The 16,507-nt window shown below is 39.9% G+C and overlaps 1 protein-coding gene across 1 annotated transcript in view; it reads right to left on the bottom strand.

Annotated features, from left to right (window-relative positions):
* SLC44A3 (solute carrier family 44 member 3) overlaps positions 1–15,619 on the bottom strand; it is a 39,475-nt gene extending 23,856 nt beyond the window's left edge. Inside the window, exons 1-9 of the mRNA XM_021525783.2 lie at positions 15,575–15,619; positions 15,310–15,417; positions 12,625–12,767; positions 12,061–12,197; positions 10,509–10,602; positions 8,972–9,141; positions 8,403–8,492; positions 7,661–7,785; positions 5,818–6,004 (exon numbers count right to left, since the gene is read on the bottom strand). Coding sequence (XP_021381458.1) covers positions 5,818–6,004; positions 7,661–7,785; positions 8,403–8,492; positions 8,972–9,141; positions 10,509–10,602; positions 12,061–12,197; positions 12,625–12,767; positions 15,310–15,417; positions 15,575–15,601 — 1,081 coding nt within the window. The 5' untranslated portion in view covers positions 15,602–15,619. The remainder of the gene's footprint in view (positions 1–5,817; positions 6,005–7,660; positions 7,786–8,402; positions 8,493–8,971; positions 9,142–10,508; positions 10,603–12,060; positions 12,198–12,624; positions 12,768–15,309; positions 15,418–15,574) is intronic.
* Between the last annotated feature and the right edge of the window lie 888 nt (positions 15,620–16,507).

The raw sequence follows: 16,507 nt of genomic DNA, 5'->3' as shown, positions 1-16,507 counted from the left end.
GAGGCACTATATAATTCTGAATTCAAGAGATTTTTCATTTCCCATATTTCTTCCAAAGACTCTAAACTGCCTTTTCCTGCAGCACTCACAACTAGCCAAATACATTCATTATCCATAGCCTGCAGCCTTCACTTAGGGAATTTAGGCAAACAAGATGTCAGTGAGACATAAGGTGTCCTACCTCTCCATTTTCATGCAAAGACATTACACCATTTGGTAGCAGAATTAAGGACATTTTCTATCATACAATCAACTGGAACATTTCTTTTTCCAAAATAGACCTGTTCAAGCTTTGTTTCAGTGGTGTTGTCATGAAGATTGATACATGTTCATATGGCAAGCTAATCCTGTTTGCTTTTTCCAGCCTACTGAAATAACCACCTGCAGTAATAACAGTAATGGCTTTGTCTTTCCTGGACGACTTGTACATGTGCACAGTGCTGTGCTCAGCTGCTCAGAAACCTGGCAGAGCCACCTGTCACTTGACCTTCGATCACTCTGCTGGTCAGGTATTGTAAACTAGTTTTGTTATTTCACAAAAATCTGTTTAATGATATAACTATCTCTGTTTGATTTCCTGTCTTCCAGGCCTACCAGACATGCCTGATTTTGTCAACAGAACTACATGCAAAGCTATTTTTCTATATCAATATCTATGATAAACTTTAAAGCTGTCCTAGTTAACCTGTCAAGAAAAGTATATGCCATTTTCCTCATCACTGTACTATGGTCTATCTGTTCATACAAACTAAACTTTCTCAACAAAGCCCTGAAATATAGTTTAGTCTGTCAACAGAATATTTTTCTCCAACTGCACAATCATGACTCTTCCCAGTGTACCATACACTCTTAGCAATGACATTAACAACTCAATAAAGAACTGAAGTGCCTACATCTGAATCACCAAATCTGGAAGCCTTTGATCAGTACAAGTGTTGATCTGCTGCCAATACTTCAAAAGAAGTGATGTTAACAATGCAAACAGGCCAAGTGTTTGCAGCAGAACCCAGGAGAATTTCTCCCTGGGACTCACAGCGCAGTGCTGCTCTGGCAGCCAGCACAGACACACTGGGACAGCAGTCAGTGGTGGGTGTGTGTGGTACCTTCAGCTACATTTGGGGACTGACAGACTCAGTTCAGATGTTTTTATTCAGCAGCTGCTGCTCTGAGGTTTTGCTGATGCCTGCAGCAACATGCTGTTATAAGAGACAAAAATTCCTGGGAAGTCTAGTCCAGCAATTTCCTTATCACAAACAAAGAGCCACTGACAAGAAAATACTGAGAGCCTGTTTATCAGTTCCTGTTAACATGAAAATATGCTGTGCCACTCCCACTGTGAGGAAAGGTTCTGGAATCATACACTGGATCTTAGTGCTTCCTGCAACACTATCTATTGTTATCTTATTTTGTACTTTTTCATGTGAAGGTATTTACAGGTAAGCTACCTGACTGTAATTGGAATGTCAAGGTCCCTGCAGGAAATACATTTTTATTGCTCATATTGCTGTAGCATGGCTTTATGTGGCAGTTCTGCTGCTCATTTGCAGAATGTAGGATGCACCTTCATTACACAAAAAAAATCACACCACCTTCTCATCTTACATTCACAGTATTTACACCATGTGGACTTCACAGCTCCTGCACTCTGGAAAGTGCAAACAATGAAACTCAATAACCCTAGGACATATCAGCTTTTCCAAAGAACAGCTGAATTCCATTCCTAGCCAGCTAATGGTTCTAACTGGTGCCAGTGCTTGTGCTACCTAAAGTCTCATGAAGTCTTGGCATTTCTCCTAGTTTTCTGGGTCTGGAATTCACTCAGCTTCTGCTAGTCTTACACATTCTGAATTACCAAGGTACTTATGCAGGTGCCTACCTTAAAATGCATAAGTAGTCCCACTGATTTTAATAGGATTATTCATGTGTTTCAAATTAGTCATGTGCATAAGTACCTTTCAAGTGCAGGCTGTAGCTTTCTATAGCTCCCAAGAAGTTAGGGTTTTTTTTCTCACGGTAACACTAACTTTTGGAGGAGATGTAAATAAGGTGCCTGCATGGTCACATAATGATCAGGTGTGCCACAGCTGAAGCAAGGATCAAGTGTTCCATAACTGTTAAGATGCAGAGACACCATAAATATTATATAACTAGTGCAGATTCAAATAAAATGTTAAGAACAGGTGCAGCACAGCAGCAAGCCAATTTCATTTACCCATCTTTCTGTATTAGACAAAAGACTAGTGTCTTTGTAAACATTACATTTTTTCATCTTTCTTGGTATATTTGCATTTAAAATACAGCCTGCACAGCCACAGAAAATATATTTGTGAGAAGAAAATGTCAAAGTGTCAAACCCAAGAAAATCACCACCTATATTTTACAAGCTGAATCCTAGACAGGCAATTATTTGTCGATGAAAAAAAACCACAAATTGCTCTGTAAGAGAAGGTGTCTCTGGAGATCTTCAGAGAAGTACTCTCAAAGTGGTGTAAAAGTCTGCAAAACTCACAAAAAAAAAAAAAAAAAAAAAAGTCTTCCACTTACAGGATAGTTGTAGAAAACTAATAAATAATCCAAAGGTGTCCTGTCAGTGCATTATTAACTGATTAACTGTGCAGTACCGTATGCATTTGTATACAACAGGATATGTTGGTATGTCATCCTAGAACGGCAGAACAACCCCCAGCTTATCTGATGGTGAGCAGCTTTAAGAGACAGCATTTCAGAGGACTCATACTTGGGTTGAAACTTTGAGCTAAAGCCTACCAGAATATTCCCAATACCAAATCTCGTTTAGTGCTTGTCGTCCAGGATTCGAACCACAAAACACATCTGGAGCAGGGTAAGGGGCTGTAAGTCCCAGCAGCAATCCTGCCGACGCGGCGCTGTCCGTGCGCCCAGCCCGCGGGCCGGGGCCGAGCCGCCCTTCGCTCCGCGGTTCCCGGAGCGCTTCCCCCGCCGGGCGAGCCTGCGGCGCTCCCCGCGGCTGCGGCGCCTCCTGGCGGGCGCGGGCGCTGCTGCGCCCTACGGACACGGCCGGGACAGCGCCCAACCCACCCAGGGACACAACCCCACACAGGGCGGCCTCTTCCCACCTGCCTTCAGGCTCAGGTTTTAACTGAGAAGGGATTTGGGTTATTTATCAAATGCACACGTACTCTTCTAAACATGAACATGCTTCTAACAGGAACATCTTATAAGGACTGACATCTGCACTAAAAATGCCCTGCCAGAATACCTCCGTCAAAACCTATGATTTACTAGGTTGCTCATAAAAGCAATATATTGACCTTCCTTTCTTATGCTAAGTCTGAGAAAAGTCAATTCTTTCAAAACTGAAACTTCATTATCACTCTGCTGTGCATCAAGTTTATGCTGTCCTCTGTACTGTGAATCACTTGCTGGAAATATCATAATTCCTTTTAAGCTAGAGAAAAGACAAAACATAAAATACCTTTGAGTCAGGAGTTGTATGCTGCACTATGAATGTAATAGCAGGTCATAAACTGTTTGAATCCTACTCTCCAAGTAGGCAGAGGAAAAAGAAAAAAAGTTGAATGAAAATGCCTAGCAGGAAACACAGAACATAACGAATAAAGGAAAATAACACAACATGGAAAAAGCATAAAAAGCATCTCAAAAGCAGTTTTCATTGGGTTTTACTCCCTTGTGAATATATGTGGAATTTGCTTTTGGATACAATGTGCAAGCCACTATTTTCCCGCAAAGTCTGCAAAAACATCCAGAAAATACCAAATGGTTTCCTATCCTGCTCTTATAATCAGGTTTCTTCTGTTACATGAGCTAAAATATTTCTACCTTTCTAATGACTTTCCAAAAGTTTTTGAACTTTCCAAAAGTTTTTGAATACACAGACTCAGCTGGCATTTTCTAAATATAGATATAATAAGGGCAAGCTTTACATTCTTATGTGTGCATATTAAGATCAAGTCAGCTTGATTTAACACCAAGGATGTAATATTTGCTTTCATAGTTCTTGTTAATGATATATTTAGAAAACCAATGTGTTGTAATTAATTCTATTGTCCTATTACTAAATTTACTACAGTTAATGTTTATCTTAAATTGTATCTGTTCCAAGCAGGTGCATGAAAGGAACAGTTGGTTGATAGCTCAGGAGATGCTCCTTTCTATAAAGCCTGGTCTGAAGCAGGGATAAGGTATCCCACAAGGTGTTTCAAAATTACTGCTGCCTGGCTGATCCATACATAAATGGCATAAAGATTTTGCAGAAAAGCAAACACAGAACTGTGTCCAGCACACAATGCTGCTTCTATAGTGGGAAAATCTAACTCCAAGCAGTGTGGAGAAGGAATATGCATGACATCTGAAGCAAAGGGCACCAGCTTGACTGTTTAGTGAGGAGGAACAATTCACAAAGAGACTGAAGCTCAGACATTTGGCCATGCTAGATCTGAACCCTTTACAGAAGAAGCAGATTAGCAGCTGCTTCAAGCAGCCATTCCTGACAGACATGAGCTACTCCAGGCAGCAGAAACAGGGACTGGCAAATTTGCACTACTCTCCGATGAAAGCTGGAGGGAAACAGATCCCAGACTAGCCTAAGCAATGGGTGTGATTTGCAATGCCAGCATGGACTCGGACAGCTTCACATGTTAAAAGTGAAGTGGGTCTTGTAAAGATCCAGAATCAATGAGATGGAAGCACTTGTGATGGAAAAGGAATGAGGTATCTGATCCATAGAGGTAGGGAATACAGCCAGCTTTGCCAAATGAGCTCAGCTATGGCAAGGCTAGAGGCTTTCCTGGCCTAGTAGGGATCTGTCAGCCCATCCTAAGGAGTTTCTGCAGCCACAGTCTCAAGCAGTGGTGGAAACATAAAGTAGAACAGTAACACCCAAGCATTTGAAGAATTGGACTGCATTTGGTTTTCCACACAGAAATCACTGTGTTTGTGAAAAGAGAAAACCCATAAACAACAGTCTCTGTCGACATTAATTCTACATCAGCTTTGACCCAAAAGATAGCAATTGGCTCCTAATAGTGGCCCTAGAAAATTAAAATGAAAAAATACCAGCCCCCAAATCCTAAGTATTTTCATGAACAGGGGCTGATGTGTACATGAGGAGTTACCCCCAGAGATACACAGAGTTTAGCATCACTTCTTTGAGTGATGTTCCACAGAAGGACAACCTGTCTTTCACTTGGATGGCATGGTGCTGGGCCAAGGAACAACATCCAAATTACCCTGATTCAATCAGTGACAGATCTTACAGGAATATATCCATCAGTAATACCATTTCCATACTAAAAACCTGTTCTGCCAGATCCTTTATAGTGCTTGACTCTTTCCACAGAGCACCTCCTCTGCAACTCCAATAACCACTGGATTAATCCAAGTACTGTTGCATTAGTCCAAATTATAGCAATTGTCACTGAACTACTGCTCCAAAGCAATGTTCTGCCTCAGTGACAATTCAACATTGTTTATAGTCAGGGGAGATGAACATCCTCATTTTGTAACATTTGCACTAAAAGCTGTCTCTTCCTTCCTGCTATTTTTTTCATTTAGGTACCAAATATATACTGTACCTACAACCATCTATTAACAAATAAATGAGAAAGAACAAAACTCAAGTCAACATATGGAAACAAAAGGCCAATGTAAAAGACTCCAACAAGTGGAAAATAAAATAAAACAAAAAAAAAAAAGTAACTCAGCTGTGTAACAATGCTGGCCCACATTTTGTACGCCAACACTGAGAGGTCCCACATTTAAGAAGAGAACTTAGAAATGGATAGCACTCAGTCAAAAATATGAAAAGCATATACTTACCTGCAGTTCCTAAGCTAAGCAGTACAGCAACCCAAAATACCCAGAACACAATGAGAATCAGAAAGGTCCAGAGGGGCTGGAACAGGAGGAAAGGAATTCTGCCAATGATTTTACCAACAATTCGAAAGAGCTGTACAGAGAACGGAAGCCTCTTTCTTAGTACAAATATAAGGCAGAGCAGAATAACCTGTTTCAGGAAATAAAAAGACAAATTGTTAGGGGTTTTACCTCAAGAAAATTATCAGAGTTGTCAAATGTGGGATCAGAGGATACAGATTTCTCAAAGACATGACAACAAAGCAATTTATACACCTTACTACACATTAGAAAGTCCTTCCAAGACATTGCCTAGGTTCTCAAGGAGCCTGTGCATTAAAATCTATTTTCCTACAATAATTATTGTTGGTTTTTTTGAATAAAATAGGATTCATAAGACTTTAATTAATCTAATGGAAACTGTCTGCTTTATAGCAAACATAAATGTACATTACACACTACACATTGCTTTCACACACCCTGCATGTCATGAATTTTTAAACTTTCTTTCTACTCAGGCCAGCTTACCACTGTTCACTTTCACAATGGTAGGAGAACCAGTCTTTTCTTGCAGTTCACAACCAAATTAATTTTTGAGCTATGTATGCATAGGAGCAAAGCAGACATAAAATGAAAACTTATTTAAATAAATTATTGTCTTCCCAAAGTAAAAAACCCAACCTGCCATAACAAAACCCCGAGTCAAAAATCACACAATTTCCCCAGTTCTTTGTATTTGACAAGGAACTATGAACAGCAATTAAAAGGGAGGTTGGGATCTTTAAAACAATAAATACAATCAATGGCAGTTCCTTCACTGGTTTTCTTGCCTGCTCTGGAAAGAAGCCACCAGCTCTGAAGAGAAGCATAACCTGCAGTAGTGGGTGTTCCCACAGTTCTGCAAACAAGTCAGTTGTACTGGAACATACAAGCATTCAAAGAAACTTTTTCTTACCTCTTTAGTATCAGCAGATGTAAAAAGGTCATAACTTATAGAGGATATTAAAAAAAAACTGATCTGTGATACATTTATATTTGTCACTGTAAACTGCCAGATTGTTAATATCTGGCAAATTCCATATGGATCTTACTCATCTCTAAGACAACAGGACAACTGCTTTGACAAATGTCTCATGAAGTACAAATTGACTGTAGCCTCAAATTGAGCAATGGCTCCTTTTAACATTGCAACATCAGAATGAAAAAATCATTTCAAGTTGCTAGCTACACTCAGATTTTCATTTGTAAAACAAGGTCAGTGAGAGAAAAACAGAATTTTACCCTATAACTTGAGGTCTAGACACTGCTGCCTTCATTTCACTACCCCTTTCTTTCATTGTCTCGAAGAGCTGTTGACAGGGTGGGATGAATTCACAGATCTCATGTCCATACTCAGCTAGTGCCCCTGTGTATATTCAACATGATTCTCCAGTAGGCTGATGCAGCACAAAATGGGGATGGAACACAATTCTTGCATTTTTACACCAACAACACTAACACAGTTTTACAGGTTTGAAGTATGGCAAGGCTGACAAACAAGTTTCACAATGAATATATAAAATTATTTTTCTAGTTGTGATGGGGGCCTAAAAATCTAGTTGGAACTAGGGACCTTTAAAGTTCCTTCCAATCCAAACCACTCTATTATTTTATGATTATATGTGAATGAATGTAAGAAGTTCTTATAATTTATTCTCATTTTCCAATTTGAAAAGAATTAGGAATTATTTTTATTGTTGCAGAACCACTGTAGTTCTAGTGTTCAAGTGACAGCCTCTGCCATTGCTTAGGGCAAAATGCTACTTACAGTGATGATTGTTGAGAAGATGGCATATCCAAGTAGGAACTTTACATTTTCCTTTTCTGTTTCCAGTTCAGTGCTGGGGTCATTGCGGTAGTCATAATGGAGCCACCAGAGAACACCTGAGACAACTGAGCAGAGCAGAGCAGTGTGAGGGTGGGCAGGGCACGCTGTTGCTGCCTGGCCTCCCTTCCCAGTCTCCTGCCCTCCCCACCATCCCACAGGGCTTGGGAATACTGCCAGTTAGCAAAGTGAGGCACAGGATCAGTGAGCACAGAGAAACCTCCCATAATGGCCTGTCAGTCTGAGGTAAAACCGCAGCAGAACATTTGGATTTCTTGCACTTCTCCTAAGGCTCAGGCATGTCATTTCATTGTGGAGATACAATGCTAACTTTCACGGAATGACAAGCTTTAGCCAGACACATTCCTATGGTTCTCCCTTCCTAAAGCAGGCAGCGTAAGAGTTCACTAAGCATTCTTTGAAACAGTAGCATTTTCATAACTGCATTCATCTGCCAAAAGAAATGTTGTTTCCAGGCATCTATAAAACAATAAACATCACCATCATCCTAACACTCAGCAGCTGGAACAGCACAGCCAGACCTTGGCACCAAAAGGCAAGCAGGCCTCAGCTTGGAAATGACTGTGGTAAGCTGAAGGTTACTGAAGATGGCCATGGAAATAAAGGATAGCTTTTTTGTTCAGCTGCTAATCCTTCAGTACAGTGAAACAGTAAATATACTTACACAACAACCCAAATACAACCAGTGCAATCAGAGTATGGATGAGGAGGGTCTGAATGAATCTGAACGCTAAAACCGCTATCAAAGAGAACGCTGAAAAATACATTAAATTTGAGTGTTACAACCCTTTTTATTTTAAATATAAATAGCAACAGCATTTAGTAAAGCTGACAATCTTTTTAACATTTAAAGCACACAGTTACCTCTAACTTAAATAATAAGAAACTTATAGCTGATATATTTCACCATGGGAAATACTACATTTTAAGTAACATTTTATGTAAGAGTTAAGTTCAAGTATTCATGCTGATGTCATCTTTTTCATCAACAATTTCTTACAGTCCCCCAAAATGAGGTATATAACCATGTCATGGAACACAGAATCTGATAGAGATCTGCATTTCACCAGTCTATTAAATTCCTCTGATAAAATCTGATCACTCTTCCTTAAAAAATAACTGTCCCCAGAAAATATGAAAAAACACCACTTTTGAATTAAACATATAGACTTATAAGAAACATTTCAACCCTTTAATTGAATATCATTATTCACTATTAACTTATAATATTACCTAGTGCAAGGATACTCAGTCCTATCACAGTATCTCTTCTTGCCAATATTCCACTCAAAATTCGATGAAAAACATCCATTTCATTAACCATTCTTATTAGGAGAGATGCATACTTGGAATAGCATTCAGGATTTTGTGGAATACAGCGATTAAATAATGGAAAGGATTTACTGAAAGGTTGAAAATAAAAGTGGTAAAAAGTATTAATTACCGGACAAACAGTTTAAAATCCACAGAAATGCATCCTGCCATTCTCCACAAATAGTATTCTGTTATAAAGAGTAGTTTTATGTATCATCTTCAAAATAAACTCCTAATAGTGTCAATCCTGTATCACTATACCAGAATAGATCCATTCAAGATCAGCCTGGGGAAAGAAATTAACAACTCTCTCATTAACTATCACCATCAGCACATAGCTCCTATTCCCATTCTAGTCTGGCTTCACCTGCTCCCATGTGTTTATGTAAAAATGAAGTTCATGCTAACATAGCTGTAACCTATGCTGTTGTAGATAATTCTAGATCAAAATCATTTTGTATTGGTTTTATGATATTTAGGCATTCTAAAAGCCACACCAAAACAAGGTTTGCAAGGTACAATTAATGGCACCAAATATTTATACAAAATTATTTGTCACTCCCAGCCAAGCTTCTTGCACATATTTATTGTACCACTTTGGCAGTGCTGCCCTACAACAGCTGATGGCAAATTCATACCTGAAAAGGAGAGATTTTTTTATCAACAGCTAAAAATGTCACTAACTAGCTTTGCTTCTACCATGTAATATTACTACGCAAGATGAATAACTTTGCTGAGTTCCTTGACAAACCAAAAAAGGCCTAGAAAGTTGAGGAAATATGTAAAACATGCCTTATTTTTTCATCAATTTACACACTTGATCCACTGTATGTAATGTTTTTACATGTCTCCCGCTCTCTTCTCTTCACTTTGTCCTTCTATTTTCTGCTGTGAAGAGCAGAATTAGCTCAGCAAACACAAAGATTCCATTTCTCTGCTGCATTTTCATGATACAATGGAGCTTAAAATCATGGCTTTAAGAATTTTGACTCACAACTGCCAAATTTGACAAAGACAGCAACATCCACAGATCCGTCCTTCAAGCCATCTGGCTATAAAATTATTCTGATGGAAATTTCTGGGCTCAGGAGAAGAAGCAAGGCCAAAGACCACATCCTTGGCATTGAGGAAGAAAACAAAATCTGTGCAGGGGCTAAGCTGTTCCTCATATGGAGTGCTTTTTCCTAATTTGGAAAAGGAAGAGGAATGGAAGTGTAGAGGAATAAAGAGTAGAGGAATGGAAGGAATGCAGTCCTTGTTTATTCTGTGGGACAGGACACTGGCATGTTCACGGGCACACAAAAAAACTTGTAAGGATACATGGACAAAAATAAATAAACAAAGCAAAACCATCCTGAGTGTGAAGCATCAAGCCAAATACAAAATGTGAGAACGCAACAGTCCATAAGAAGCTGTTTGGACTGAAGGAGGTTGTAAAACACCTAGTCATTCTTACCTTGGTGGAACTGGCAGGGTGGGACACAGCTGAGCTGCCTTTGGATTTAGTGTGTAACTGGAAACATTCAGGTTGTAAACACAAAGAAAAGAATCTAAAAAAGAAAAAAAAAAAAAAAAGAAAAATAGTAACTTAAGATTAGTAAAAAATTGAGAGAAAAAAACAGCTAAGTTTTGTTGGCACTTCTGGTTTGATCCCTTACCAGGCCATTTTTGTCCCCGATATATTCCAGTGGAAATGTGAATAGCAAAGTAGGTAGTTGAGTAAATCTAAACCAATCTCTGAAGAATATTTTGCCTTCTTGACTTAACTACAGTTGCCACTTATATTCCTGGAGGGCAGGCACACTGTTTGCTCCACAGTGCTATACCTGGCTATTAATCCTTGCTCACTAGGACTAGAGAAAAACCTGAAATGATGGAAGCTACAACAGAACTAGATCCTCCAGAATATATCTGTAGCCAGATATATACAGAATATATCTGTATCCAGAACATATGCTGGGATCTAGGTGAAATATTTCCATGTACTCTGCTAACAACACTCTGCTCCATTAGATAGCACTTCTGGGAAAGAAAGGCTGGGTACATCCAAGCCACTCAAAATGCAAGACTTCTCCCTGCCTTGACATAAACATGCAAGCAGTTTTAGTTGGAATTTGATGCAATTATGTTTACTTAGACTGAAAATACTTCTGTTATCTCACAGGTGTTTACAGCTTTCTGCAGATACAAAATTACGTCCAACTACCTCAAAATTAAATTAAAACAAATATTGTCAATTTAAATAGCGATCCCTGCCAAATAAAACAGAAAAAAAAAAAAAAAAAAAAAAAAAAGAATGGGATACTAACCTCCAACAATAATAGCCATTAATATTCATATGGTCTGAAGTTTATATATACCCCATGAAATAAGGCTTAGGCTACTAATTATTTTATTTACATGTTGGACATGAATAAACCTTTCACACAACAGCTACTTCTGACAGCATTTCATCTTGGACACCAGAATCAAATAAGATTTCAAGTTGTGTCCTGGTTTTGATGGGAAGTGAGTGGCTGTGGTACTTAGGTGCCAGCAGGGGTTAAACTACAACAAAATGGAATAACAAACATTGGGATCTGATGTCTAGAGGGATAAATCTACTTGTGTCTTCATGGAATTAAGAATTCCACCATAGTTTTAATTACATTTAAAGGAATCAGTTGGATAAGAGTCACAAGCAACATATGAATTCTGGTCACCTACTGGCACTCCTACCAAACTTCACTAGTTCTTTATCAATAGTCAGTTTTCTGCTACATTATCTCAGCACTGTGCAGGAATTAATGAACAACTTTCTATTTTACATAAGAGAGCTGTAACATTTCTAGAAACTATGTTTTTGAAATAAAGCAGAAACAAGACATTTTATTTTCTGTTAGCATGAATATTGAGGAAATCAATGGCAAGATATGATTCCCTAGTGTAAGAGCCATAACTAAAACGAAGTGGAATCTGCTCAACTGTTCTACAGTTACACTGAGGTACTCATATTCCCTGTGGCACACCATTATTCCTTGCAAAATTCTGTAGATCTTCCAAAGAGTTGAGTTGGTGTTGTGGACAACTTGACACGCACAAGGAAAGTGAACTGACTTTGAGGCTTTGTATTTCCAGGCTGCATGAATTCAGAAAGAACACATACCTAGAAAGAAAAAAAGATCCTCTTCTCAAAAAACAAGCATTCTTGGTTTTTCATAAGTTTAAATTCTAATCATTTTTTTTTAAGTGCTACAAAGCAAGTGACACTTTTTCCAAATGAGTCAGTGGAATGACTGGGAACTTCAATGTGCAACACCCTTAAGCAGAAAGATTTGCTGCCTTTCTGGCTGATGTCCCATTTAAGATCCTCTTTAAGAAGGCAGCTGCATAAAGCATAACAATTCAGCACATTTTCAAATTCTCTCTTAACTTTTTAATTTCACTCACTCTTCTGCACTATTCCCACCTTTTTTGCCTTTCAATACAACAGTGTATAGATACATAGATGTATATGACTGACAACTAGAAGATGTGTATTTTACTAAGTTCTCAAATATTTGATTTATTTAGACATTATCTGATGCACTTACTTTTTATTAGTCATGTCCAATCCAGAAAGATTTGCCCCTTCTACAGGAGTGTTCTTCCGACCACATATGTTCCCAAAACTGTCATATCCAAGCACAAGTCTTTCTGCAGCACCAGCCACCACAGCATAGCCACTTATAAACATCTGTTAAAATATTTTTTTTAAATATGAAAGCATGCTACCATGGCTTTTCCTTCCCATTCAATAACTATTTCTTTTAAGTAATACATTTTTGCCTTCTGGTTGCAAACATTTAAATCTAAAATTCAGCCCTCTGCACAAGGCCAGACCAAGTCACATGGGCAACTTTAGCCCTATTGCTTCCTTAGAGCTTTCCTTCATCTATTGTTGAAAGTATATAAATTAAGCAGAATAACACAGGAGAAGAAAGATAGTAGAGGTCCGGATTAAAATAAGAGGAAAGCATTACTAAGGTGCTAAACACTGTCCCTAGTCATGTTCACGTGTGTCACTCATGAGGCAAGATCACTCAAATGGTAATTTTTCATGTGCTCATTGCATCTCAGTGATGCAGGCTGACCTTCAAGACACACTTGGATAATAGAACTGCTGCTATGATGGGCCCTTGAAGCTGCTATGAATTTAATCAGAAGTATTTTAAAACACAAAATACATTTCAAATGGAGATTACCTGAAATTTCAGGAAGGAGCACTCTTTAACACATGTGAAATAGCTGGAGAAAGCCACACTGTGCACTTAGGTGACACTGCCCTGCACTTACGCATTTTAGCTCTGCTGCTGGATCAAAGTTCCAGTAGATCATCTTCTAAACCCAAGAGGGAGCTAAGTACTTCTGCTGCCCAAGTAGCAGCAATCTTTAGTTAAAATGAAACCCCTTGTCCAGCAACACAGCTTAAACCCTCCTGTACATTGTGAGGGCCAAAACAATCATTGGAAAGAACCTTTGCAAGTGCCAAGAAGCAGGAATTCTTCTGTGACACTAAAGTCCTGAGTACTGCTTTACCCAAGGCTTATCTCCCCGTCACTCCAGCTACTGAGGAACTCAGTGATGCAAGGCTCTCCCCTGTCCCATGGGGTGCAAGTCCCATTTCACACACACCAAGGACAGCCCCTGAGCTCCGTGGCTGTGTGCCAAGGGCTGGCTGCAGCCAGGTTTCCCAGTCCCACAGGAACCACTGCTGCTTTGCATGAAGGCAGCTGAGCATCGGCTGTGCTCGAGACATTGCACAGACCAGCACAACTGCCTTCTAACTTCAGCTTTACAGCCTTTATCTGTTTTTCTACTTTTAGTACTTGTGACCAAAGATTGGATCTGGGCAAAAACATGTCTCATACACAAACGTGTACCAATGTGCTTCTTTAGTTCTGAGACAAATCTCTTTTTTGCTTATAGTAGACTCTTATTTTTCAGTCTTAACTAGTTCAGAATTTTTTAAAAATTATGATGGCATACTAATGCTGTCTCAATATGGGCATCTTTGTATAGATTCCTCAATTCAAGCTAACATGTGATGTTAGTGGATACCTGTGGATGATTTGTTACAATAACAAAAAATATCCAGATCCAGTTTGTTTACTGAGCAAGTATTTTTTAATAATTAAAATGTTATCAGAAGGAAAACAAGAAAGAAGCTGGCAACGTAACTCAACTGAAACACGCTTTTAGAAAAATTCTGGTTCAAGGTGAAAATGCCCTCTAAATATGGGCATTATAGGTCTACTGTGTAGATAACTTTTTTTTTTTTTTCTTTAAGTGCAGAATACTGGATAAAAGCAATAAATCTTGTTAAGTAACAGAGTTATAGCTGCAGGGGTACATGGCTATGATACCCATTACCACAGAGCCCATTAATGTGGTTCCAATTTTTTTCGCTATGTGAACAGATTAGTGTCATTACATTTTCTTAAATATTTTAAAAATAAGATCAAACACAAGAAAACAAATGTAATAAGCATGTAATAAGTGATTTCATAGAAAGTGAGCAATAAAAGCAGTGAGAGAAACCAAAGAAAAATCCTAAATCCTTACCATTTGACAGCTTTCATTTGTGGCATCCCCTCCACTAATCCAAGCAGTAAGCATTAGACAGCAGGTAAAAAACCCCTATCCTGCTCACAAAGTTCACCATCCATTTATGCAGTACCCAAAATGTGTAGGTATATTCTGAATTAGCTTCCATTCAAAAAGTTACTATGCATGGAATTAAAAAGTGTACTTATGAGAATCCTGAGTAGACGGAGACATATCATTAAAAACCCCAATCATTCTTCAGAAAGACAAAGGCATCTCCCAAAAGCCTGTGCTCTGATATAAGATAGTGACTTAATGTAGCATCAGATGGATACACATTGCAAGATATCAAGGTTACAATTAATAAGTAGAAAAAAGAGCCCAGTCAGAGCCCTGGATTAACTTACAAAAACAAACAAACAAAAAAACAACAACAACAAAAAAGCATATTCTAAATGACGGAGCCCTGTGTATATATGGTATTTAAAGAAGCACATGGACAGAACTTAGAAGTGTGACTGACACTACAATAAAGCACTGCGCCACCACAAAGGTAAGATCTATCCCTGGGCAAACATGGGGACCTGTGCCAGGGACAATTTCAGTTTAGATTTAGTATAACACTATGCAGAACCCCATTAACTTTGGATCTGATCTGTCCTTCCAGGAAACAAACAAACGTGAGTGCTTACCAAACCAGCCCAGAAAAGACAGAAGAGGAGCAGCCAGAAAGTGTCCGTGCACTTTCTGTAAATGGCTGGTCGCCATTCCCGTAGTTCAGAAACACCATCTCCAGAGTTCTAAATAGAAAAAAAAAAAGTTTCAAGAAAACAGCAGACTTGTGAAACTTCCTGTGCAATTAACTCGAGCTCCAAGGGGCGGAGATTTCAGCAGTCGCGTAACTCCGCAGCCTCGGTGGGAACACCCGCAGCGAGGAGCGCTGCCCGCCGCGCTCACCTGCCGCCGGCCGCCGCGCCGCTCCATGGCCGCGCTCCCCGCGCCGCGCCGGGCCGCGCTCCGCGGGGGCGGCGGGCGGGCCCGGGGCGCAGCCGGCCCGGCGGGGAGAGGCTGCCCGGGGCTCGCTGCAGCGCCGCGGGGCCGGGCCGGGCCGGGCGGTGGCAGCTCCGGCAGCTCCGCCCGCCGCTGCGGCCGGAGCCGCGGGGCCGCCGCGCCGGCGGCAGGGACAGAGCGGCATCGCTGCCCCGGGGCGCTCCGCTGCCGCTCCCGGGACAGCCGCTCGGCGGTCCGGCAGCTCCTCCGCAGCCGCAGGTTCATACAGGGCCCCTGGCCAGGGTGGGGGGCTTATATTTCACCTTTCATTAGCTTATTTCTGGGAATAGCTGAAGATTTGTTACTCCCGGCGCAAAATGGGGGCTGTTCTGTCCTGTAAAGCCCACTGACGCTGGTACTCGCTTGGCTGTTCCAGCTGCATTATCGATGTTCAGTCAGTCATAGATCCTTTTCAGGTTCTCTTTGGCTGTTGTTTGCACAGTTACATCACGCTGACGTGCTGTATTATGCTATACATACTCTCATCTATGTCCATATGCATTTTGCGTGCACAGGAATACATGGAACAACAGGAATAACACCGAATAAGGTCAATCCCTGTAACTCAGATGACTCAGGAATGCAGGAGTTATTAGCCACTTTTAATAGCATGCTTTTTATGTGCTGTCCCTGTTGCAAATTTATTTTTATGTTCACTAAATTCAGCTCAATAATCTAGAGAAAATTAGAGATTGGAAGGATGTTAAAAGTATCATTTTGTCGTCTTCCTGACAGTCAGTGGAATAAATAAATATTCTCTTTAAGAAGTAACACAACATCTGCAATTGAAATAAAATTGAATTAAATGGAAGCTGTTTTGCAAAACTGAGAATTGGTCCA

Source organism: Lonchura striata, chromosome 9 (genome assembly GCF_046129695.1).
Source record: "Lonchura striata isolate bLonStr1 chromosome 9, bLonStr1.mat, whole genome shotgun sequence".
In the NCBI taxonomy this organism is placed as follows: domain Eukaryota; kingdom Metazoa; phylum Chordata; class Aves; order Passeriformes; family Estrildidae; genus Lonchura; species Lonchura striata.
This window is presented reverse-complemented; position numbering and strand designations above follow the sequence as displayed.